We start from the raw sequence: 27,568 nt of genomic DNA, 5'->3' as shown, positions 1-27,568 counted from the left end.
AATTTTTTATTGAAATTGTAATAATACTCTTAAGAACTATGGAACTGAGTGCTTTTTTTTTGATCACATAGCATAGAACTCCAGTTACCTGAATTTGTTAGTTGGGGAGAAAGGAGATTATGTGCAAAGATCTGGAACCATTTGGGGTTCAGAGCAACTGTTGTGATCAATTTACAAAGACATTTGGCCATAACTGGATACCATAGCCAAAGACGGAATTACAGTAATGTTGTCCAAAATTAACAGGCCATAACTACTAAAGACAGGTGCAAGGCAAACTGAATTTGGATACCAATGAGTTTGAAATGGGATACTTCATTCAGCAACCTCAGATTTATACTGTTGCCTTTTTTATGGTCTCATTGAAAGCTTACTCTTTCCCACTGGGGCAGGGGGAAGGCATATCCTGAGTGATCTTGTTGAGCTGTCCGCACTCTGCCAAGCGGTTCTGTTGATGGACATATGTCTGGCCACTTGAGAACTGTGCCTGAGTGAAATACACTTACACGAGTCAATTATTAATGATAGTGCCTTTAACAACTCCCTGAAAAGGTGGGGACGTGATTTCTTCCACAGAGCTGACTTCAGCCAAACTCACAGATGCTGAAATCTGGCATTTTCAAAATTTTAATTTTTTCTCATAGAGCCATCATGAAATAAACACATCACCTTTTTATACCCTATCATTATCCCAGTATATTAGGTTTTGTTTCCTTTTTCCATTAATATCATTCTTGTTTCAATCCGTGAAGTGTACTGCTTGATTTCATTTGGGATTTGTATTTGTGTTTTTGTTTTCCATTCCTTTATATTTCTTTGGTTCGTAGTGTCAGAAGATGATGTTTTTTATGACAAACTGCCCTCGTTTGAAAGGCGCTGTGAAACGCTGGCAGGTATGGTGCTAGCCAAGTGATCTCTAGATATCTAGACTTTAAAAATCCAAGCCATTATACCATCTGACTGCTATAAACTTCATGGACATGCTACTCACCTCATGAGTGTCTGGTGCCTCTCAGATGCACCCTATTTATTGTTCATCATGGAAATCATGCCACCGAAATTTTTTTTTGAGTGAACGTATTAAAAAGCAGCAGGTTGCATGACAGTTTCTCAAAAGGTTTGAAAAAGGTGAGATGCTATTGCTTTGTGAATTTACAAAGGAAGGAATAATTTAACTGCTCAGAATTACATGTCCAGTGACTGCTTTTTAATTTAAAATATAATAGAGCACCGTTAGTAATCCTGTTTTCTCTTTGGTACATAGGTAAAGGGTGTTTTGTGTCTGGATGCCTAAGGTGATTCCAGGGGAGGGGACGGAAGATATGTGACTTCTTCCATGAACTTTAAATTGATATGCAATGCTGTTGTCATTTAAAACCTAAGCTAAGTTTGATATAACCCATAACTCCGAGTTTATCTTTTTGCAAATATAGAAGGGGATGACATTGAAGATGAAATGGATACAGCAATTGCTGAATGACAGTTTGCCCAAACTAGTGCAGTTAAAATATGCTGACGCCCCTGCATGGCCAGGAAGACTTCTGCTCCATGCGCTCAAGCACCAAGTATCAAGCTACCAACAACACATGCCCATCCCTTTAGGCCTCCATAGCTTTGCTTTTGCTTTCTGTTTCCTGAACTAAAAACAAAACGAAACATAGATTGCCAGCCTTCCCTTTTTCCTGCACGCTAATGGCATGCAGTGCCTCTGCCCTCCCCCATAGTGAGATTAATGACCTGTAACTCATACTGTGTCCTTCTCTCTCCCTCTCCTTAACCTTTCCCATCCCGCTTCAACTCCTGGCCATACAGAGAATGAACAGCCTTCCCTCGTTTGGTTTGACAGAGGAAAGTTTTATTTGACTTTTGAAGGTAAGTAGTACATAGCATACCAGATTCTAATTTATACCCCTCATCCTTTTTTCCCACCTGCATTTCCAAATCCCAGTTCTCTTCAAAAGACCTGGTCCCACTTTCTGTGTACAAATGCTATGGCTACTTGGAAACTATTAAACACTAAAGAAAATACAACATGAATTTGGTTTGTATGGGATCTTCCATTTTTCATACTAAAAAAAACACATTAAAAAAAACAAGCTGATTTGCAGTTAATATTGGTTACTTGTGTTAAATTAAAAAACAAAACAAAACAAAAAACAACACCTTTTTTGGACAAGGAACTTAACTCTGTCAACCAGGGCCCTTTCCTTACTCTTGCAAATGCAATACAACAAACGTAAGGATATTTTGGGTTGGAATTGGCTTTTAATTTTGTTTTGGACAATTAATGTTTCTGATGCAATATCCATTAATGTAAAACATGAGTATGTATACATGTTCTTATGACAAGGAATGCTGCATGGGAGATCAGAAAAATGAGGAAAAGAACAAAAAGGGGTGTTTTCGTAAGTTCTGTTTGCATCTTCTGAAATTGCACCGGACGTGGCTGCAGTAAGATGGATAATTGTCACTGGACCCGCCATTTTAGAAGTTTAAGGAGAATATATATAATGTCAGATATTTAACCTCCGTGTTGGATACTTTTATATTCTGAGTTAAGGATGAGCAATCTTCTGTTTTATATTTAAATTCTGAATCATTTTAACAGGCCAAGCATTTGGTAAAAAGTCCTACTTAAGCTAATTGTGGGGAAAGTTTAAGTAATTTAATTTGTGGGCCCTCTTACCCATAAATATTTATCACTTAAACCCCTACTTTCTACCATTTGATTGATTGATTGATTGATTGATTGCAAAAGGTGATTTTATTAAAGCACAGGGACAGGACCTGTGGCCGGAAAGAGCTGTACTGGGGCTGTGATGAGTGAGTTAAGGGAGGTAAAGACAAAATGGAGGCTTCCCAAAGGACTTTCATATGCTAAAGAGGACTCAGAAGATATCAGAGGCCTAGCTATTGTCAAGCAAAGGTTGTTTTCGGGGATGATTCATGTTTCCCACATGATGTCAGAAGCCTTCATCTCCGCAGGTATTACTTTTGTAATAATGCAAAACCCACAACTTAGGACCTTCTAAACTTTCTCTTTGGGTTAGATGGAACTAAAACGTGCCCAGGTGTCTTTTTACTGATCAGCACATCTCAAAAGGAAAAGCTACAGTTGAATAGGTTGGTAATCCCAAAGTACAGCAAATACCTGCATATGTAAAAGGCCTATCTCTGGTTCAGTTTGGCCACAGCTGAAACTGTAGTTTACCCTGTTTTAACCAAGAAACTAAACAATACACTACTGCCTACCCTCAAGTATTTGGGGCTCAGTAAAAAACAATGTGGACGGTGTTTGTTGTTTCCATTTATTTTGGTTTTAAAGTATCTATTGGCTCATTTGTTTGTGTTTAAGTTTGGGTTTCTTTAAATAGAAAGAGAAAGAGACTTCTTTGGAGATACCCATCTAAAGACAATTTTAGACTGTTGGCTTGTTTTTAAAACATGTATTATCGGGGCGCCTGGGTGGCTCAGTCCGTTAAGCAGCCGACTTCAGCTCAGGTCACGATCTCGCGGTCCGTGAGTTGAAGCCCCGCGTCAGGCTCTGGGCTGATGGCTCAGAGCCTGGAGCCTGCTTCCAATTCTGTGTCTCCCTCTCTCTCTGCCCCTCCCCCGTTCATGCTCTGTCTCTCTCTGTCTCAAAAATAAATAAAACGTTAAAAAAAATTTAAAAAAAAATATGTATTATCAAATAAATATAAGTATTAATAACTGTGTAGAATAACATAATGTGAACTACATCTTTTTTCCATTTCAGGAAAATATAATAATAATATGTAGTATAAGGTAAAATATAATATTAGGTATCTAAAGTTGGTAACATTGCCATTCTAATTAGTAAGACCTGAATTTCTTAAGCATCTTAATTTGGACCAAGAGAGTGATGCAAGAAGTTTTTTTTTTTTTTTTTTTCTTAAACGTTTATTCATTTTTCAGAGACAAATGGAGACAGCATGATTGGGGGGACAGAAAGAATGGGAGATAATCCAAAGCAGGCTCCAGACTCTGTATGTCAGCACAGAGCCTGATGCAGGGTTTGAACCCATGAACAGTGAGGTCATGACCTGAACCAAAGTCAGACACTTAACCAACTGAGCCACCCAGGTGCCCCACAAGGAGTTTAAATAGAAATAAATCAGAATCTCTAGTGCTGTGTTACCTTCATGCTGGACTTTGCTCAAGTCAAGGAAGTGTAGAAAAGGCTTCCCAAGGGACTATAGGAGCAGCCTTATCACAAATATATGTACCTACTTATCTCATTAAGAAATGTTTATGCAGACAAAGTACATTAAAATGAACTTCTGGACTTAGGAGAAACTAAACATGACACTTTACCACCTGAGCAAGAATGGCCATGTCTTAAGAATGGAGAAGGTTTGTTTTCACCATTCATGCACAGTAGTCTCAGGTATTTTTAGCTAGTGCAACGTGGAAGGATTTTTTTAATTTTCCGCTGTGATGATAAATAACACAGAAATGATGACATGTTAAATTGCATTGAGAATAGTACCCCTACCCCAACGGACTGTCATTCAACATGTTTTATTGAGTAGCACTTCTAGCATATTCTTCTAGGGCACCCTGATTTTTACCCATATTTGTTTATTCATATTATCATTTTCTTCAATTCTTCATTCAGGGAATACAGAAGAAGAAAAAAGATTCCCAGCTCAAAATATCCATCTGTTCTAAATAGCTTTCAAATTATTATTTATTGGCATCTAAATAGTGTTCAAAACCTTAGCTGGTCTCATTCATTAATTTGTTCTTATAGTGCTCTAGGCATTGTACTTACTCAGTAAGTGTTTGAGCCACTGACCAACCAACCAACTAATGAGCATTGGCTTATGAATTTATTTGGAGGTAAACATGCTATGCTTCATACTTCCAAATTTGATTTAACAAGAAATATAGAAAAGTGTTAAAACAATGGTTCTAACTCACAAGAGTTCCAAAGCTTTTCTTAGTGTTTCACTTTTACAAACAATTTCACTAAAATCTTAACCTATTAAAGTTGGGCTTTAAAAAAAAAAGTAAAGCGTACAAAAGGTAGTGACTTTTTAAATTAATTCATCCAAGAGTGTATCCTATTGAAATTTTCAAGTATTCTTCTGAGACGGAAGGAAGGGAAAGATATTTCCATGACAAGTAGAAGATGTGACTATTAGGTATTTGAACAATTCCCTAGAGCATTTTAACATCAAGGTGTTTCCAGAAATGTGCTGTCCCTTTCCTTGATTAGCTTACTTAACTACAAAATCATCTTGTATCTGGTCATGAAAAAAAAAGACACAAAAAAAAACCCTTGCAACCATTCTCAAGTGTCCTTGTGTCTGAATATCATCTCCATCCTCTGTGCATGGAGGCTCTTGCGCACTCATCTCTAGAAAGTTCTGTGCTCCCATTATTGCTCTTACCCCTATCACGCCTTCGGGAATGTCACATCCTTAGCAACACCCTCCTCTACATTCGCAGGCTGTCTGCCAACTTCGCCCACCTGTTTCCTTAACTGAATCCCAGCTCTCTCCAGGGACCATCACTTCTGTAGCACTCTTCACAGAAAGTACTCCAGTCTTCTGTGGGCCATATGTCATGGGACTAGAGGCGGTGTTTCAATTCTCCCAATACCTTCTTGCCACTTCCAGAGCCACCTGATAATTCCACCTCCTACTGCTCCTTACTGCTGTCCACTAGCTGCAGAGTATTCCTTAACTGCAGGCTTAGAGATGCTGGAGCTCCTTTTCACCCTCTTCTTCACCTTGCTCACTAACTTTATCCTGTGACAAAGATTGATGTGTGTGACCCATCCAAGACCCTGGCTTTAGGGTCTCTTTGACTTCTGCAGCTCCAACAGACTTTCTCTTCACACCACTCAGTAATCCACACCTCTGGCTGCATCTTGTCAATGGTCCCCACTGGCAAGTATCACGTTGTATACCTCATAATTACCAACAGTTAGTCACCCTTTCTGTACACCAAGTGCTGCACTGAGGCAGTGATTTTTTTTTCATTTGACAAATATGCATCGAGTAGTGCTGTGTGCTAGTACTGTGTAAGCACTCCCCAGTAGGAAGCAAAACAGAAAACTATCCCTGTCACCATGGAGCTTACATTCTGATGTGGAGAGTCCAAAATAAAAAGATAAATAAGGAAAATGTGTGCCACGGAGATGGTAGTAAGTTCTACAGAGAAAAATAAAATAGGGGAACCTGAAGTAATAAAAGTAATGAGTAATAATAAATAATATCTCAGTGCTCACCATGTGCAAAGTATGTCCCACTATTATGTGACTTCATCTGTACCCTTCACTGATGAAGAAATTAAGATTCAGAGAATATAAATAACTTTCACAGGATCACGCAGCCAGAAAGAGGCACAGTAGGAATTTAAACCCAGGTGGCCTAGCTGGAGACCTAGGATGATGCTCTGCACACGTGACTTCATTCAGTCTTATAAACAACAGTCCCTTGAGGGCAGTGGTTCTGGTGGGTTTCCCCAAATCTCCTAACCTTCCAGCTCTCCAGTCTCCTGACTATACCTTATCTTTGACTTCACTGAGACTCCTGGTCTCGTGTCCACCCCGTTCATAGTGCACTAGCACTAGCCTACATTCAAGTTCTTTTCTAGACCCCATGGAGGAAAAATAAGTTTCTGGAATGGTTCCAATAATCCAACAGCAGCTATACCTCCCTCTTTGGAATTACGTTGTCTATGTGAAAAGAATGAACTTGTGGACATTTTAAACTTCTGACTTCCTTCAGTAGGGTCTTAAATATCCCTACTTGATCATTGCTATGATGCAGTCATAGAGATGGACCACTCAACTTTCCTTACCCTGACAAAGGTAAGGAAATAACATCCTGCAAGAAGCAAACATGCCACATGTTTCACGTGTGGCCGGAAGGATATTAATTTATTCATCTGAGAGTCACTAGGGGAAGGAAAATTGGAAGGTGTGACCAGTTTTCTGGGAAGCAACTGTTTTGCTAAATTTACAATATTGTCCAAGTGGGAAGTGGCCACTAATTGTCCCTACCTCAGTGTAGGCCCTTTTCAGTCAACAACGTGGTGAAGTTATTGAGCACCAAACTCTGCAAACCACAGTGTTAAGTACAACCAGGTTAAGAGAAAATATATAGAAACACGACAAGCAGTGATGCAAGACCATCTTCATGAAAAATATTACAATCACACTCCCTAGCTATTCTTAATGTCTGTAAACTCTATGGTAAATAAAAAATGTGAAATCCTTTCAATTAATAACTGAAGGACACAGAGAGCTTTTTTAAATAGCCTAACTTGTTAACATCCAAGTGAAGCTGAACCGTAAAAATGTTCCACCCGGCAGATCTGCTGAGGGTTTCAGAATTCACGTTGCTTCTTCATAAAAAATGAGTTGCCCGCTTCTGACTTCAGATGCCAATCTCAAGTCCCAGGTTGTCACCTGTGCTTCTGACTGCCCAGCTATAAATTGAAGGTTCTTACAAACCCCCAACTTGGGTTTAGTAATTTGTCAGAACAGCTCACAGAGCTGAGCTTTACATTCTATTACCAGTTTATTATAAAGGATACGACTCAGGAACAACCAGATGAAAGACATAGATAGGGCAAGGTCTGGGAAGGGGCATGGAGCTTCCAGGCCCTCTCTGAGTATGCCACCCTTCTAGTACCTTGATGTGTTTATCCAACTGGAAGATCTCCAAGCCTCATTGTTCAGGAGTTTGATGGAGGCTGTTTGCATAGGCATGATTGATCATTGGTGAGTAAGTCTATCTCCAGGCTCTCTCCTCTCTCCAGAGGTTGGGGGATGGGACAGAAAGTTCCAATCATCTAATTACATGATTGTTTCTCTCTGGCAAGGAGCCCCATTCTCCAAGAGTCTCCTCATTAGTATAAACTCAAGTATGGCTGAAGGAGGCTTATTTGGAATAACAAAAGACTCCCCCTCTCACCCTTATTACTCAAGAAATTACGGGGAGTTTAGGAGCTCTATTGCCAGGAACTGGAACAAAAGACCAAATATGTATTTCTTAATATCGTGGTCAGCGAAATGTTCCCTGTTTTTGCCCTGATGTCTAGGCCAAATTGAACAGGCTGTTAGGGAGGACATGAATGTACAGAATTATATCAGAATTCTATCCATTTAAATAGTTGTGAGACAGCATAAGAGTAGGTGGTATCTTCTATTTTGAGTCACCAAGCAAGGGGTACCTAGCTAGTGAGAAGATCATTTTATTTGGATTCAGCATATCCAGGGTGCTGTTGCTGATGCCAATACTTCTGATGCTGTATCACTGATAAGGGCCTTATCATGGACCACATCTTGTGCTAATTACTCAGTATCCATACGCTCATGTAAACCCACACAGTAACTGTATGATGTGGGCACCATTGTACTCACACTTTACAGATGAGTAAACAGAGCCTCTAAGATTTTAGGTCACTTTCACAAGATAACACAGCTAGTAAGTGAGTGAATTGGTTCAGAGCGAGTTAAGTGTTGAGTTACAAAACCAATGTTCCCAACTACTATAATTTTCAAATCTTGACTGACCAATAACCATGTAACCTTGAGAATTTAATGTCTCTGAGCCTCTGTTTTATAATAACCACTTTGCAAGACAGGAAAATCAAGTAAGATAGATTTTTTTTGTTTGAATGTACTATATAACGTGAAACGTTTTTGGTTTATTTTGTTTTTATTAAGAGTTTATGTTTTAGAGCAGTTTTAGATTCACAGTAAAATTTAGAGGAAAGTATAGAAATTTTCCATATGTACCCTGCCCCCATCATGCACAGCTTCCCGTTATCAACATCCTCCACCAAAGTAGTTCATTTTTTACACCTGATGAACCTACATTCCATACATCATACATCATAATCATTCAAAGACCATAGTTTACATTAGGATTCATTCTTGGTATTTTATATCCTATGGATTTGGACAATTGTATAATGATGTATATCCACCATTATAATATCATTCAGAGTATTTTCACTACCCTAAAAATCCTCCGTTCATCTCTCCCCTGGCCCTCAACCCCTGGAAACCACTGATCTTTTTGCTGTCTGTACAGTTTTTGCTTTTCCAGAATGCTATATAATTGGAATTATATGATATGTAGCCTTTTCAGATTGACTTCTTTCACTTAGTAGTACGTATGTAAGGTTCCTCCATATCTTATTATGGTTTGATAGCTCTGTAAAGTTCTTATTATTCATACTTTGACTTTGCATTCAAACTGAATGAGGAGAATTAAGGAAAGTGGCCAAAAAAGTTCTGTACCCAAGATGACTTCGTTTCTTGTGTCTACTATTCTCCTGCTCTCCAAAGTAACCCTGTGGGTGTGTGGTGTGACCATGTCTGGGAGGTTTCTCTTGTATCTCCATCAGACTCACTGATGGTGTATTTTCTTCTCTTATGGCCATAACAGTCCTAAATACATAGATGTTTCTGAAAATGTCCCTCACCCAAAAGAAAATGGATAATTCAATAACTTTAAAATGCATAAATGTTAGATTGCCTTGATTTGCTCAAGACTGAAGATTTTTTACTCCCCAGCAAAGGAGATGAACCCAGAGTTTGAATTACACATGCCTGGGCACAGAAGTAGATTGTATGATGGCATTTCCCATCTGACTGGGGTTACCAAATAGAGAACTAATGAGGTCAGCACAAAGCTGCAGAAAGAAGAGTTGCCCTACGTAGACAAGTTTCAAACCTAAAACATAAGTTAAATTGTTCCCTTGAGCACGAAAAAAGAACTAAGGTCAATGATGAATAGAATAGAAAAGGTAAAGAATATTCACTCATGCATTCCTCCTTCAGTGGTTAATGAGCTGTCCATGAGTTCCTCATAACTCCAAGCCCCTATGCAGGAGTGATGAAGGTAAAGTTATATGGTTTCTGCCTTCTAGAAATTCACAAGAAATAGAGGAAGAAGGCACTTCCTTATAAAAGGCATGCTACAGCAAATGCTGTAATAGTATGTAAAAAAGTGCTGGAAATGTATGAATAATGGATAGACTTCTAATCAGGAAGAATCTGGGATAACTTCTGGAAGCAGAGAGACTTGAGCTGGCTGATGTTAAGGGAAAGAGCTTCAGACAGCTAAGAGTGTCCCAACTTGAAGAAGTGATTTGAGCAAAGACATTCAGGTGAGCGATGTCTAGATTATATTCAGAACTGGTAAACACTGGGAGAGGAGAGGAATGTTTTTAAAAATATCTTGAAAAATAGGTAGAGATCATATTCTAAAAGACTTTATATACTGAGAAAAATTTGAATACAATCCCTATGCAAGGTGAAACTTTTGAGAATTTTATGGGAGAGGACGTGGTATGATCATCTTTGACTTTTAGGATTAGAGGCAGGGAGAAATTTGGGGATTTACTGAAGTAGTTCAAGAGAAGTAGTAGGGACAGACAGAACTGTCTGTCAATTGAATTACTTCAGTTAAAGTAAATCATTTGAAATCTACTAGGTTGTGGAAAGGAGTGAAAACTTCCATCCTGAGACACGGAGAGAGGGGTGCTATTGTAAGCCAGGAGAAAGGGGTCTCCAAGAGTACTAGGATTTGGTTAGAAAAAAATGAATTGCTTTTGGGACTTCTCAACTTTAAGGCCCATATGTTCCATGTAGATGAGTTAAGGAGTAAACAGACTGTGGAACTTTGGGAGTCATTTGCTTAGAGATAAGGGCTGAATCCATGGAGGTAAGGGTTTAACCTTGGGGCACGCCTGCATTCAGAAGCCATATTGGAAAAAGAATGCATAGTGATTTAGAACTTTCTCTGTTGTATCCTTTCTTTAAATAGCCACACAAACACTATATTTTAATTTTTTTAATATCTATTTATTTTTGAGAGAGAGAGAGAGAGAAGGAGTGTGAGCGGGGGAGGGGCAGAGAGAGAGGGAGACACAGAATCCAAAGCAGGCTCCAGGCTCCGAGCTGTCAAAACAGAGCCCAACATGGGGCTCGAACTCACAGACTGCGAAATCATGACCTGAGCTGAAGTCATGTGGTTAGCTGACTGAGCCACCCAGGTGCTCCATTAATTTTTAATGCATGGTATTCAGTGGATATGTTTTTGTAGAATATATTACATGCCTAGATCTTTTGCTTATCTTTTGTCTCTCCGTTGTTCATGCTCAAGAGAATGCCTAACTGGCTGACCCAGTTGCACTCATGACTGTTAACCTAAGTATCAGATAGGAAAATTGCAGACATCAAGCCTAGAGGGAAAATACCAACTTTCAGATAGCTGTTGTTGCAAATACAAGTCAACATAGAGCTGATGCACTGCCTCCTTTTCCTAACTGCTTCCCTTCAAAGCCTTTGTCCTCTTTGGGTGTGTGTCCTTCTCATCTGTCTTACAATCTTTTATCTTTACATCCTTTTTCCTCCTTCTGACACACAGATGTGAACACTCAAAAGTGAACATAATATGAGACGAAGGATACTTTCAGTATTTGTTGTATACATCAAAAACAATGTAATGACTTGTATAAGCCTTAAAAATAATTGAATAATAAATTTTGAATTTCTTTGCTTTTGAATAGAAAGAGAATTTTTTTGTAGGATACTTCATTTTTCTTCTTCCATATAGTAGGAACTCTTGCAAAATAGTGTAATGTTCCCTACCTATCCCCATAATACACATATAGACGCATCTGTCATGTGAGTTTGACTCGAAATACTCTTCATGGTAGCTCCAATATGTACATGCCTAGATGTGCTCATAGTTAATACTCTTTCGCAGGAGTCAGGACTGTCTTCAGATGTTTATATACACATATATATATACAAAATTGATCATGATGGATGGATAGCAAAATGCTATGGTTTTCTCTATGTACTAATTCTGCAATAGGTAGGTATGTGATAGGGAAAAGAGTGAACAGAGTGAACATCTTCATGGAGCATGGAAGTCAGACATTAAACAAGTAGCTACAATAATGTCCAGAGATTGTTATATCTGGGAGATAGGTATTTTGGAGGCACCCGATGGAGACCTAACCTGGCCTAGAAGATAGGGAGAGCTTCCAAAAGAAAAGATGAAAGTCTACATAGAGTCTGCTTTGAAGAGATATAAAATGTTGCTCAGTTAGAGTTCTGATATAAAATCTTATGTAATGTAACAATGTTAACCTAAAGGTGTATTGGGTATTATCCTAGATATTGAGAATAGTAAAAAAGTCTCCAATTAACTTATATCCGTTTGCTTTCAGCACATACACATGTACACATGCACACACACACACACACACACAAATAAAGAAAATATATGTTATATATATATGTATATACACACACACACACACACACACATATATATATATATATAAAGAGAGAGAGAGAGAGAATGTATATACACATATATATGGAGAGAGAGGCAAATGTGCACATATGCAAATCCCCACATTGGCTCTGGCATTAGCCTCAGCTATAGGTAACTTACTTAACCCCTCTAAGTCTCAAGTTTCCTCCTATGGAAATTGGAGTAACGATAGCACCTAGTGCATAAGGTTGTTGTCAAGATTCAATTGTCAAGTACTGAAGTCAATGCATGCGAAGCACTCAATAACCATTAGCTATTAGCACTATTCTCCAACTTCATACTTCCCTTGCTTGTAACATGGCTGTGTTTTGTTTAGTTTTTGTCTGCTTTGGAGAAGATTGGGTTGTAGCACTCTAGTCTTCTTCCACACAAAACATGTGGCAACTTGACATGGCCTCCCTCCTTGTCAGCAGGGGCAAGGAGCAATCTTTCCCCCACTGCTTATGGAGGAAGAGAATGATTTGGAAGCAGAATGCATCATCCTCCCTGCTATACACCCCCTGCTTCCTCCAGAGCCTATCATTAAAGCTGACTTGTTGAGACTAATGATCTGCCTGGTGATACACTCCTCAGGGTGCTGTGTTAATGCTGATGGGAGATGCGGGAAGAAAATCTGTTACCGTCTCTTTTATTAAAGGATTTGTAAATCATGGCATTTCAGCATATTTGACAAGGAATTTCAAATTCCCTGAGAAGAGAATGGAGAAGCTAAGAATCGCCAGGGGGACTGCTTTACCTTTGCAGAGTTGCTGAGCTTTCTTTTCATTATTATTATGTGTCCTATAAGAAGAGCTATCCACAAATTAAGGCTGCCCATACCATTGTACTCTGGACTCTGGCTACCCCAGACAGAGGATAACCCCTGACCACCCCTTCAGAGAGGAAAGCTGGCATATTGAATGAAGAAGTGGTTCAAAGAGGTCATGTCAAGACTCCAGAGAATCTCCCATTTCTTCTTTTTCTTTTTTTTTTTTTTTAGGAGAGCACGAGAGAGCAAGTACAAGCAGGGAGAGGGGCAAAAGGCAGGGGGCAGGGGGTGGTGGAGAGAGAGAGAGAGAGAAAGAATCTCAAGCAGGCCCCATGCTTAGCATGGAGCCCAACGCGGGGCTCAATCCCACATTCCTGGGATCATGACCTGAGCCCAGATCAAGAGTCGGACACCCAACTAAATGAGTCACCCAGGTGCCCCAAGAGAATCTCCTATTTCTAAGCTATTTCATGTGTGTGGAATGAATATATTTAATAAGCACCACAAATAACCATAAGAGATTTTAGTTATTTGTGAAAGGCCTTTGTAAACTATAAAGTACTATACATATGTAATCATTTCCTAAAATAATAATTGGCATTAATGAATATTTAATATGTGCTAAGAATTTTGCACTCATTACTGCATTTATTAACTCAGAGATTGATTTGGATAAGAGATAAGGCATTTAAGGCAAAGCTTTAAGAGAAGCTGTTGCCCTTAAGATTTCCACCCTTTTTTGTCTTCAGCTATTTTGCAACATGCATGTGGTAATAATTTCTGCTAGAGCATGGACTGTTAGCAGACAGGAGTTTTCATGGACTTGTTCCACTTCTTCTGGCTATGCTGTATTAAGTCACCAGGACATGAGTAAATTTGGCCTTGGGTTTCTTTTCCTGCTGGCACACATTCACACAGTGTGTGCTATTTACAATTGTGTTTCTTGGTTTCATATTCAAAATAATTACTGCATGCCTTCTCGTACAATCTGATTTAGAGGCTTGAAATATGCCTCTGAGAACACAAAAGGTTATTCTGGAGAAGTGTCACAAAGGAGCAAGGGTGACATTAATTTTTCAAGGATGTATTGGTGACTTTCAAGAGCTGCCATTGTCATTGTTAAGCATGAGCCTGGGAAGAGGAATCATGAGTTATTTAATGTTGATTACTCCTTTCCTTAGATTTTGCCTTTTTTGGACTCTGCTCATGGCCCATTCCCCATGATACTGGCAGTTCAAATTACAGGCTTTCAGACAGTCAGATTACAATAATATTTTTCATGCCTCTCCATTCATAAATATCAGCCTTCTAGGGGAATAACTTTCAGTAGTGTTCAAAATTACCAGCATCCATTTTCAGAGTGTAAGAACAAGAACTACTCAAGAAATAAATAACGGAGAAATGTAGAAACCCCAGTGATATTTGAGATCTAACTTCCAATTTCTGTTCATATTTTTTGCCACAATATCAAAGTAATGCAGCCTCTTTTTAGAAAATTTAGAATATCAGAAAAATATAAAGAAAATAAGTCTAATAATCATAGGTAACCCTTGTTACCATTGGTGTATTTCATTTCCAAAGTTTTTCATGTGATGTGACTGTGTGTGTGTGTGTCTGCATGTATAGTGTATACTTTCATAATTATGCATCCTTTTATTTTAGTATATGATAATGTCCACCATGCTATTAAAATGTATTTTATTATTTTAATGTTTATTTTTGAGAGAGAGCAAACAGAGGATCCAAAGCAGACTCTGCTCTGACAGCAAAGAATCTGATGTGGAGTTTGAACTCACGAACCATGAGATCATGACCTGAGCGAGCCAAAGTCAGACATTTAACTGACTGACCCACCCAGGTGCTCCTCTTAATATGTATTTTAAAATAGCTCATAGTGGGGCAGCTGGGCCACTCAGTTACGTGTCTGACTTTGGCTCGGGTCCTGATCTCGCAGCAGGTGGGTTTGAGCCCTGCATTAGGTTCCACGCTGACAGCTCAGGGACGAGAGCCTGCTTCGGATTCTGTGTCTCCCTCTCTCTCTGCCCCTCCCCTGCTCGTTCTTTCTCTCTCTCTCTCTCTCTCTCTCTCTCTCAAAAATAAATATTTAAAAAAAATTTTTTGTAAAAGAACTTAAATGTTCTCACACACACAAAAATGTAAGGCAATGGATGTGTTAATTAACCAGATGGAAGGAATCCCTTCACAATATATATGTGTATCAAATCATCATGATGTACACTTTAAATTTATTATAATTTTATTTCTCAATTATACTTCAATAAAGCTGAAGGGGAAAAAAGATCCTAGAACTATAAAAATCATGAACCGCAAGATGGTGACCTGAGCCAAAGTCAAGACACTTAACCGACCGAGCCACCCAGGCGCCCCAATGGTAGCCATTTCAGTTACATTTTACCATGTGCAGAATGTGTGTGTGTATACATGTATGTGCGCATATATATACATGTATATGTACACATACATCTGTATAACCATGCTAATGGTTCCATAGTATTATATTCATGTACTTATCTTCTGTGAAGGGATATTTAGATTTTTACCTTTTTATTGCTATTATGTAAAATGGTGCAATGAGCAGCCTTAAACCTATATCCTCATTACTTGTCTTAATTTATCCTAAAGATAAATTGCTAAAAATGGAATTGCTATATTAAAGGGTATGCACATTTTAAACATATTTACTACATTACTGCCAAATGTGTCTCCAAAAATTCATACCACCATTATGATTAACAATTTTTTCCATGCCCTTATCAACACAGTTATATCAATATTTTCCCTTTTTCCAGCCTAATTGGGAAAATGTGATATGTGACTGTTTTCCGCTCCATTTTTAATTACTGAAAACTTGTTAACATCTGCGTAACATTTCATTGTCACGAATCACGATTTATTACACTTCAATTATTAGGCGTTTAAATTGCTCCAAGTTTTCCCATATGCAATGACATCTTTGCATATAATTCCTTGGCCTGAAGATATTTTCTTAGAATAGATTCTTTTTTTTTTTTTTTGTAACGTTTATATATTATTGAGAGACAGAGAGATACAGAGCAGGAACAGGAGAGGGGCAGAGAGAGGAGACACAGAATCCGAAGCAGGCTCCAGGCTCTGAGCTGTCAGCACAGAGCCCAACACGGGGCTCAAACTCACCAACTGTGAGATCATGACCTGAGCTGAAGTCAGATGCCCAACTAACTGAGCTACCCAGGAGCCTCTAGAATAGATTCTTAAAATTGGAATTATGGGCTAAAATTGTTCAGCTTTTAAACTTTTTTTTTAAAATGTTTATTTATTTTTGAGACACAGAGAGAGACAGAGCATGAGCAGGGAAAGGGCAGAGAGAGAGACACACAACGCAGAATCTGGAGCAGGCTCCAGGCTTTGAGCTGTCAGCACAGAGCCCGACGCAGGGCTCAAACTCATGAGCCCTGAGATCGTGACCTGAGCTGAAGTTGGACACTTAACTGACTGAGCCACCCAGGCACCCCAAAATTGTGCAGCTTTTAAAAGCTCGTGGTACACATGGTCAAGTGGCTTTCTAGAAAAGTTATGCCAATTTTTACTTCCATTAACATGATTTTGCAGTGCCTATCTCACCAAGTGTTGGTTTAGATCTTTTCTAATCTGAAAGGGTAAAAATTTCTCTCTTCCTGTTGCATTTCTTTGGTAACTAGTGAGGCTGAGCTTTTCGTATTTTTTTTTTAGCCACTTATGGTTTTTTGGTGAATGTCCTGTTCCTGTTTAAAAATCTTCATGTTTCCCACTTGTACTTGAGAAAGACTCTCGCAGGCTAAAAGCTCATGTTGCCAATTCCCAGGCCATACACTAGCCACCACTTCTCTAAAAAGACACACCGGATTTTGCACAGGAAAAGGTACTCCCTCTATCCAAACGTGCTCGAATGTCTTTTTTGGAACCTCTAACTCTTCCCATTCCTTAATAGACTCCTTGCTCATTCTCTTGGTGTCTTGGACCTGTGTCGCCATCCCCTACCATCGTATTCTCGCCTTGCTCCTGTTTGGTTTGAAGCCTGAGCCAGGCTCGCTCCACCTTCTCTGACTATATCAAATCCGCTGACTATATTCACCTCCTCTCTGCCTCAGCTCAGGGACTGCTCATGTTGTTCATGGAAGAATACCTCTCCGGGCTTGACCGAGCTCTCCAGCCTTTCTTTCCTGTATACTCTTCCTTTGTATGTATGGTCCTTTCTAGATATTTTTCCAAGTATCTTGACTAAATCATGATCATTCTGGCACTGCAGATATTATTTACTCAGCATAAGTTTGAAGAAAGAAACTATTATCGTTTAGCAAAACTGGTGCTTTAAGTTTTTCCCAAGAGAGATGATGAGGTGTACAAGGACATTCACGTCCATGGCTCTTTTAAAACTGGAAACCAGTGGAGCTCAAGCTTTCTTTTCATTATCCCCTCCTCTTACCCAGGGAGTCATGTTAGATTTTTGTTTTCCCCTAATTGCTCCTCAGTAGAATTTTAATATCACAGATGTACTATACATCTGGATGTGTACTCTATGTGTATCCATGTGCTTTATACATAAAAAGTGAAGATGTTTTTGTCTTCCCCTAAAAGCCAATTTCCATACCCTTTGGGGTGGTACTACCCCACTGAGGATGCATGCTGTGCACCCAGCTGGATCTTGGAACAAAGTTCACTAACATGAATGGGCAAACATTGATAATATAAGGTAGGGTTTAAGAATGCAATTGGGCGGGGCGCCTGGGTGGCGCAGTCGGTTAAGCGTCCGACTTCAGCCAGGTCACGATCTCGGGTCCGTGAGTTCGAGCCCCGCGTCAGGCTCTGGGCTGATGGCTCGGAGCCTGGAGCCTGTTTCCGATTCTGTGTCTCCCTCTCTCTCTGCCCCTCCCCCGTTCATGCTCTGTCTCTCTCTGTCCCAAAAATAAAAAAAATAAAAAAAAATGCAATTGGGGGCATCTGGGTGGCTCAATCGGTTAAGCATCAGACTCTTGATTTTGGCTGAGGTCATGATCTCAAGGTTGTGGGATTGAGCTCCATGTCAGGCACCATGCTGAGCGTAGAGTCTGCTTAGGATTCTCTCTCTCTTTCTTTCCCTCTGCCCCTCTCCCCTGCTCTCTCTCTCTCTGTCTCCTTCTCTCTCTCTAAAATAAAATTAGGGAAAAAAAGAATGCAGTTGAAGTTAGATCTGATTTTCAGTCCCAGCACTTCTTCTTACTGTAGAGCATGTTCCTTGAGCAGATTATGTAATTTTACTAAGATTCGATTCCTTCAATGGTAAAATGTACATAATGATGGATTGTACCTCAAAAAACTGTCTGAGACTAGAAGACAAAATGCATATAAAGTATCCAGCACAGTGGCCATCACACTTAAGTGCTCTATATAAATTAGCTCTTAATATCATTATTCATGTTCTTTGTATACCATGCTGTAGCTGGCTCAGCCTTAGATGTGGGGTCAAACAAAATCTTAGTAATGTCTGTATGAAATTGTCTAGGATTTGGTCAGGCGAGTCCTCATACTGGAAACATTTTCATTATGGCTTTGTCTCCCACCTTGGTCCATATTTAACAATAGTCCTTGTGTTGGATATGGTTGATGTAACTTTGATGATGAATACAAAGTATAATATTTTTATTTTCTGAGTAAAAAATATTATTTTAGGAAGTTAACAAAAGACGGCATTAATGTTGGATGATGGTTTGGGAACTGTAAGCAAAGACCCAATTTGAAGAACATTCTCTGTAAAACATGACAAAAATGTCAACTGATCATGTTTCTGGACTGAGTGGAATTTGAAAAGTAGGAAATACACCTCAGCATTGATTTATATATCTGGGCAGGTGAACAGGGACTTACAAGGGGAAAGACTGAAAATAATTCTAATCCCATTTACACACCCAGAATTCAGTATCCTTAATACTTCTCTGTGCAAGCTGACTTTCTTAAGTGTGTTCCTCATTTTCATAAAGGAAATGTCTTGCACACTGAAAAGCATGTAACAGATACAATTCACACAATGCCACTGTGAGGCAAGACTAGGCCTCTGAGGCTCCTTCTATGGAAGAAGCATGAAGTTAAGTGGACTTACACTTGTATCCTGACTCCCCCATCTACTGTCTGAGAATATGGGCAAATGACTCTTTTTTCAGACTTGCTTTCTTGATCTGTAATAGGTGGTAATATCTATTTGGCACAGGATTCTGGTGGTAATTAAATGATTTCCTATGTGTAAAGCATAAAAGACAGTGTTTAGCTCAGGGCAGGTACTCAGTAATACTGATGCCTTTTTTTATAAGGTTTGCCCTTTTTCCTTTTTATTGGCACACGCAAGTAAGTTGATGCTATTTATCTCGGGATATGAGAAACCCAAGTAGCAACTGGGGAAACAACTTTTAGAAGCCTCTGGTTTTATCATCTATAAAATAGTGATAATAATCTGTGTTTTTTTCCCTTAAAAGTGTGAGGATTCATGTAAGGTAATACATGTAAAACATTTAGCGAAGTCCCTAGAACAAAAGTGTATGCTCAATTTAGCTCTCATGCCAGCATTATTATTTATTAGATTAGGCTAGAGCATTTATTAGGCTACCAAAAATTCTAAAATAGACAAAAACATACAAATATACCAAAAATACACAAAATAATTAATGTATAGAGTGCAGCATACACACAAACATATATACAACATACCTATAGTTCATATAATTTAAACCAACATACAAATATTTATTTGCATATACTTGCATATTTGTATATGTATATATGCATATGTACAATATACACATATTTATTTCATATAATTTAAACCAACTACTTTATGTAAAATTGTAACACTCAAAGATGTACAGAAGAAAAAACTAGAAAATTTTTTATGTAATAACTTTCTTTTGACTCCTTTTCTTACAAACCCATCCTAAATTTTTTTGAAAAAGTAACATAGCTTTGTTAATCATCACTTCAGCTAAGATTCACAAGGTCACAAGAGCACAAGTTACCTTCTCAAGTTAAGCTCTCTGGATACAATTCTTTCTACTGACTAGGAAGTTGTAATCTCTTTATCACCTCTGGTGTGTTACATGCATGCAGTGTTGAGGAGAGCCTGAAACAATGTATTATATATTGTGACTGCCAGGCAGATTTTTCCTTGTTGTTCATGGTAATGGCTATCATTTACTGAGCATTCATTATGTGCAGAAAACTCTTCACCAAAGTGTGATTATTGGCATCTTTGTAGTTATTGGATTTTGTAGGAAAGTGAAGACCAATATGACATGAAAGTTTTTATTTATAACATTAGTCCAAATTCTAACATCACTTTTCATAAATGAACACTAACATCTATAGCATGTACCCCTATTCACTACATAAATGCAGTCAATCAGTTTCTCCATAAATGTCTGATCTTACAAACAATAGACATCCAGTGCAAATACAGTGCACATTTGTTGAAAAGTGGGATTGCTGATCGTAGGATAAATACAGGATTCTATAAAGTCAATGAAAGCAATGGTGTAAAGATCTTTAGGTTATACTCAAAGTCATTGTCAGTTGAGGGTTTAGCAAAAATAAAACTATTAATAAGTAAAGAAGAAAAGAAAGCCTACATCATACGCACTTCAAAAAAAATCAAGATTGAGAGGCCCTTAGAAATTTTATAAAACTCTCAATTACCTCTGCAATAATAGCTCGCTTTATGATCGTGAATCAAAGCTGAATCTGAACCTAGATTGGTATGTAAATCTCTCATGCAATTTTATCAGAAAAGTGAACCGTTTTCTTGAAATACCAACACAAATAATTTTTGTTCATTTTAAGAACTCAGTAATTATTTGATTGTACTGTGTTAAGAGATTTTTTTCACAAATTTAGTCTATGACAGTTTGAGTCCCAATCAAGCCTTTTATCACTACACACTATGAAATTTTAGGAACCGCATAAATACATTCATTTTTAAGTGATTTTTTTTCTGATACTGACTATCCTTAGATAACAAGGACATTCTATATCATCATATTAAATTATTGCAACATCTGTAGGAAGTATCATCTCCATTTCACAAAATGATGAAGCTGGATGTCAGAAAGGTTAAGGAATTTGCTCAAGGTCACACAGTAAAGTCAGGATTCAAATGTATTTCAATCTGATTCCAACATTCTTTGTCTTTATGACTACCACATTGAATATCATCTGTAAATTATCATAGAATTGAATATAATTGTCTTTTTATTAAATTATCATAGAATTAAATATAATTATCTTTTTATTAATGCTAACTAATATGAACCACTTAAAAAAAAAGCTAACCCAGCTCCTACTACTTTATAGAACTCTTGGAATTTCTTCTATCTTCATTTATGCATTCTGAGACTTTCTGTTCCTTCCATCTGTTGGTTCCATCTCCAGCATTCCTGCTTGTGGATATACATAAGGCTCATTTCCCTCCTGCCTACAGCAGGCCTGGAGGAATGAGCAGTTATTTGGGTTGCTAGACTGCAAGGGTAGAAGGGTCTTCAAACAAACAAGACCGCCCTCCCCTGCTATTGATGCTTCAAGTTGTGCCTTCAGAGCAACTGTTTCCTACCCCAGATGAACAGAAGGTAAAGCTTGTTGTTCTTCTGACGCCTGGGCTTTTACGAGTGCAAGCCCTCTCTACAGTCGGATGAGGTTGCTAGCACCGATATCAGTGTCCTGGTTTAATGGAGATTCAGCTGGAATAACTGACCTGCCCAAGGTCAGATATGAACTAAGCAGCACAGTCAGGACTGAATGCCACACCTTCTGACAGTCCTAGACTGTTCACTGTAACAGCAAAGCAGCAGGACTGAAAATATAGGTTACTTGCTCTCTGAATTTGAGCTAGTTACTTAAGCTCCCAACTCTTCCTTGGCAAGAAAGGGTTGTTAAAGATAGCCCCTACCTGCTGAGGCAGTTGTGTGAATGAAAGGAGATAGTCCAAGTGAAGCATCACACGATTTTGGCACAAAGCGAGGACACAGTAAACAGTAGTTACTACCATTTATTGAGCACATAGAGACAAATGCTACAAACACCACTCAGGGAAGCACTACTTTGACATAAATTCATATTACATTTAAAACAACTGAAAATAAAGTCCTCTTCATGAGCAGGTTTTGATGTGAATAAACTTCTTTCAATATTGCAAAATGAAAAACACTGTACACAAAATGAAGAAGAGGGTACAGAAAAGGGAGGTGAGCCCCTGCTCAGGTTTGCTTTGGGCATACCTTGAGTATATGCCTCACCTCCACGCCAACGACTGACTGGTGGCAGTGTGGGACCAGACAGCTGTCAACCCGGCACGCAAGCATTCATTTATTTGTAAAGTTTGCCTTCTTGTACTCAATTTCTATACCTGAGTAGTTTGCTTCCTCTTTTCCTCGCTTTTTTTTTTGTATCTTTCTTAAAAATCTCTCTCTCTCCCCCTTCCTCCTTTCATATGTTTACATATACAGTCTATACTCCGCACTTACACTCATATTGCAATTGACTGTTCAGGAAATGCTTCCCCAAATTAATGACCTTTTAAAGATATCATATCGTTGTGAAGATTTAATTCTTTTTTAGCCTTAGGTTGTGTGTGTGTGTGTGTGATGTTGCTTGGTAATGAGAGTCATAGAAGACTGCCTTTGAGAAAATATTGCCACATACTGTGACCCTATGTGCCTTTTTCCAGTTCTCATAACTCCCCAAGTGTGCATGCCAATCGCTTTCCGAGACTCTAGAATTTCCATTTTGTCAGAAGTCCACAGCTAGTGGGACAGCTAGTGGGGACAACCACAGATTCGCCATCAAGTGCCTAACATAATTTTGTTCTGACTTCTGTGCTGTCAGAACAGAGTAGGTAAGAGTGTGGGATCCAGAGTCAGTCAATCCTAGCTTTGCATCTCTTTTGTTCATACTGCTTACTAACTGGGTAACTGTGGACAAGGCTACTGCGTGGCTCAGAATCTCAAAATTCTCATCTGTAAAACGAGGACAATAATGATGGTTGCCTTATGGGGATGTTATCAAAGTAAAGAGTTAATATAAGTAAAGCTCCTTGAATAGTTCTTGGTATGCAATAAGAAGTACAGATGTTTTCTTTGTTACTACGACTGGTTTTGTTCGAGTCAGGACCTAGAATCGAATTTTAGCTGTACTGATTTCTAGCAGGGTGACTTGAGCTAGTGAAACAGAGATAATTATATGGAACTTGTTCATCTCTTCAGTGTATGAAGAAAAAAAGCCATCTTAGTGTTTGATATTTTATTATGTTGAAAGATATACATAATAAATACTGTTTTACCTTGAATTCTTTAAAAATAATCATTAACAGTAACATAATAATCATAATATTAAACTGTTCTCTAACTTCATATAGTGCCTTTTATCTTTCACTTATGTCCATACTATAAGCTCCATGAAGGGAGGGTCATAACACTCAGCACTTAGCAGGGTGCTTAATTATTACAGGGATTCACATTTGAATGAATAAAAGAAAACATGCATTCAACCAGCTTTTATGTCCTAATGGTCCAAGCATCATATCAAGCAACTTTCACATATATAATAGCCACCTGTGTGATCTGCAAGAAAACTAAGTATGCATGCCCAGAATTCATTGTTCTTATGATAACAGAATCTTAGTGATAGAAGAAACCTACAATTACTAGTCTATCTCCATGCTCAGTGAAGAATACCATTTGTGATATCATCTTTCTCTGTTTTCTGCCTAAATAACTACTCACCTTCAAAGAACCAACTCTAATTCAACAACCTTGGAAAGTTCACCCAGACAAAATAACAACAACAAAAGCAACAATAACAACAATAGCATGTTTTTCAAGTGCACGCTATGCTAAGGGCTCCACAAATATTATTCCACTTGATGTTCACCATGAGCCTTCAACATAGATACTACTATTATCTGTTCTATTTTAAAGAGGAGAAACAGAGTTACAGATTAAATAGCTTGCCCCTAGTCATACAGATTGTAAGTGAAGCAGCCAGAATTCACACCCAAGTGTACATGACTCCAGAGCTGAAGTTTCCTCTTGTTAAATCACAGAACAGCCTCCCTGTACTGCTCACTTAGCAATTAATTTCACAGTGAAGTAATCTCATAGTACCATCACCTGAACTATTAAGCTCTCACTTGCATATGTTACTGTTATTCGATTTTCCAAATGTTTGTCTTATTTCCTGAAAGTTTCCGTATTTGCGTTCCCACCACTATTTTGCACATAGTGGAGGGTCGGTAAATGTTTCACAGATCCGCTCAAACCTTCAATGAAGGTACACTGTTTTCAAAGAAGCTTATCTTTGTGTTAGAAAATTGTTCCTACAGTTAAAAAAAATTAAGTGCCTATAAACAACCTAAAATCACAGAATCCTAAAACAGAGACTCTTTGGTCTATTTTGCCTTCATTTTATGATTGAGAAAACCAAAAGTAAATTGACTTGCCCAAGACCACAAAGCTGTTAAGTTGTAGAACCATGGCCACGAACGCTGGTCCCTTGAGTCACATCTGATTATATTATGTGAGATCTTTGAAAATAGTTTCTAGGCCTGTCTTAGTCCTCTTAAGCCATGAGGCTTAAATTTCTCACCATCTTAGACTCTCCTTGTTTTAGTCCAGTTTTCCAATAATCATGTTAACAGATACTGTCACAGTTACTGAAGGGGAACAGAAGCTTTTGTTCTTTATTAATAGCATTTTCATTGAGTATAAACTTTATGTGCAATAATCTGACATTGTTAGGAATAAAAAATTTATCTGCCTTATGTTTTGGTCATCCAGCTTGTGGTAATAAAACTTATATATCTTATGGAAATAATTAAAAAGGAAAAGAAGACCAATTTACACAAAGATGGATTTAGAATAATTGCTACCTAGAAATGGCCCAACATTTGGAGACCATAGAATAATACAAACTTGTCAAAAATGGTGTGAACAGATAGAAATAAGGAAAATTATGAAATAAATGGAAAAAGTAACAAAAAAATGGCATTAATTGCAATGTATCAGGATGCGAAAAACCTAGAATTGTAAACTGTGGATCCTTTGAGGTAAAAGGGTTCTTTGTAAAGTTTTGATGTTTTCTTCTGTCCTTATAGATTAAATCTAAATAGGGGCTATAGTGCCCATAGGAAACATAGCTTGAATATAGGATTTCCGGAGGGAATGGGGGTAGGTGGGTCATGAAGGATAGGCATGGGTCAAGCTGCATGTCTTAGTATATTTTGACTGCTGTAACAAATTATCACAGACCAGGTGGCTTATAAACAATATATATTTATTTCTCAGCGTTCTGGAAGTTTCTAAGTTCAAGATCAGGGTGTCAGTGGCTGGGTCCTCTAGAGAGCCTTCTTCCGGGTTGCAGATTTCCAGTCTCGCTGTGTCCTCATGTGGTGGAAGGGAGAAGCTAGCACTCTGGGGCCTCTTTTATAAGGGCATGAATCCCAATCACTAGTGCTCCGCCCTCATGACTGTAGCACCTGCCAAAGGCCCCACCTCCTAATACCATCACGTTGGGCATTAGATTTTCAACTTATGAATTTGGGGGGGTGGGGGGCGGGGCGCAAACATTCAGACCATAGTACCCCAGATGGCATTGTACACCATTATGCTGAAGAGCTTGGTCTTCCGCTTGTGGATAAGTGACCTGATTACCATCTGGTGAGCTTTAAAACTAGGCACTCAAACAAAAAGCAGTAAAGCCATCCTTTCTAGGGATCCATCTGTAACCCACCCACTGATGTAGTCCAGTCGGTGACCTGTTTAGAGCCCAGCCAGCAATAGACAATTGATGATCAACTCCATCCCCCAAATATTTTTTTCACATCGTCTTTCCACAAACCATAATTGTTTGATTAATTTTAACCTTGATATATAAGAATTCCACATTTGTTTTTGCTGATAGTTTTCTTCTCAGTTTCAGCCCAATATTCCAAAAGATCATTTTTAGCACCTTCAATGACTGTCATTATCCAAGACAACCTCTGTATTATCTTAAATTTTAATAATCATAAACATTGGTAATCATTCTTGAGGGCTTACTATGTACCAAGCACTGTGTTAAATGTTTTACCTCATTTTATCCTCTGATGGGCTTACAAAGTGGGTGTCATTATATTATCCCTGTCAAAGGTCATATAAATAACAAGTATGAGAAATAAGACTCAATCCCAAGTATGTCTATTGCCAAATCTCATGCTCTTAGGCACTATACTGTGTCATTTCTGAGCATCTCCCAGTTTTATCAGAGGCACTGAAGAGCCCAGACTAAGGAGAGAACTCTGGGATATTCCACTAGAGATTGCCTTTGCAACAGGTATAAAACCACTGATTCATGCTCACTGAATATTGTGACTCATCTACTAACCAGTTCACTTAGCAAGAGTATTATCCACCCAATTTTCACAATTTTATTCACAAGAATAGCATGGAAAACTATTAAATGCCTTGCAAAACTGAAAAACATTATGTCTACGACATTCCCTTTATCTGCTAACATCTGCATTGCTTGCCAATTTTATCGTTTTCTTTCTAAGAGGTCTCTTCACCTACATTTTTGCTTCTGTCCCTGAATTATCTGCCTCTCTATCACTAGAGCAATGGACACTCAAGCCCCATCATAGCCCCCCTATTTCTTTTTTTTTTCCTAGTTCAAATACTTCAGAGGCCTCCCATCTTTTAGAGACAGTGTTCTTAACGTCTGTTTCAGGACTCCCAAGGACTATTTCAAATTATATAAATGCTGTATATGGGTGCACTCTGCTTTGAGAAGCATCCATAGTTTTGTATTAAATTCTCAAAAAGTGATTATGATTTCAATGCCTATAAATCACCTATAAAATCAACAAATTTTCCTAAATAAACAAAGCTTTTCATGACCTAATTTCTATCTCTGCCCAAACCTCATTTCCTCCCTTGTCTCCCCTTTCAATACCCACTGCATTCACACCCACTCACATGCAAACAGTGCCATACTTCCTGTGGTTTCTCAAAATGCCATATGTTTGCTCAGTTCCACACATATGTATATGCTGGGACTTCTTCTTTCTCACCCTCGTGAGATCGTATTCACTGTCAAACTTCAGTTCCAACATCACTTTTCAATGAAACCCTCCCTGACCTTTCCACTTGCTTTGTACATTTACCTAGAGAATATATGTAAAACACATAGTAAGTATGCAACAAATAATGGTGATGGAGGTAATGCTGGTAGTGAATATTGTTGATGATAATATTAGCCCACTGAACTGTAACTCCTTGAGAGCAAAGATTATATGTAATTTGACTTTGAATCCCCAGAACATACCATAGTGTCTTATACCTAGTAAATAGTAAGCACATGTTTGTTGATCGATTACCAAGTCCAAGATACTGAAGGCCAAGGGAAGATAGCACAAGAAGAGACTTGCATGAATGAGAATTGCCAGAGAAAACTT

General features: G+C 38.4%; 1 protein-coding gene across 23 annotated transcripts in view; it reads left to right on the top strand.

Moving 5' to 3' along the window:
* SGIP1 (SH3GL interacting endocytic adaptor 1) overlaps positions 1–27,568 on the top strand; it is a 201,186-nt gene that overhangs the window by 146,741 nt on the left and 26,877 nt on the right. For 8 of the 23 annotated variants that reach the window (XM_060624194.3, XM_060624208.2, XM_060624200.2 and 5 more), the window contains one exon: positions 828–893. The exons of 7 other annotated variants lie outside the window; for them this stretch is intronic. In XM_060624194.3, coding sequence (XP_060480177.1) covers positions 828–893 — 66 coding nt within the window. Of the gene's footprint in view, positions 1–827; positions 894–1,812; positions 1,873–27,568 lie in introns of all 23 variants that reach the window. 8 more of the 23 variants (XM_060624214.2, XM_060624211.2, XM_060624203.2 and 5 more) reach the window with 2 other exon arrangements.

The sequence above is a fragment of the Panthera onca genome, chromosome C1 (assembly GCF_046562875.1).
Source record: "Panthera onca isolate mPanOnc1 chromosome C1, mPanOnc1 haplotype 2, whole genome shotgun sequence".
Lineage (NCBI taxonomy): Eukaryota > Metazoa > Chordata > Mammalia > Carnivora > Felidae > Panthera > Panthera onca.
This window is presented reverse-complemented; position numbering and strand designations above follow the sequence as displayed.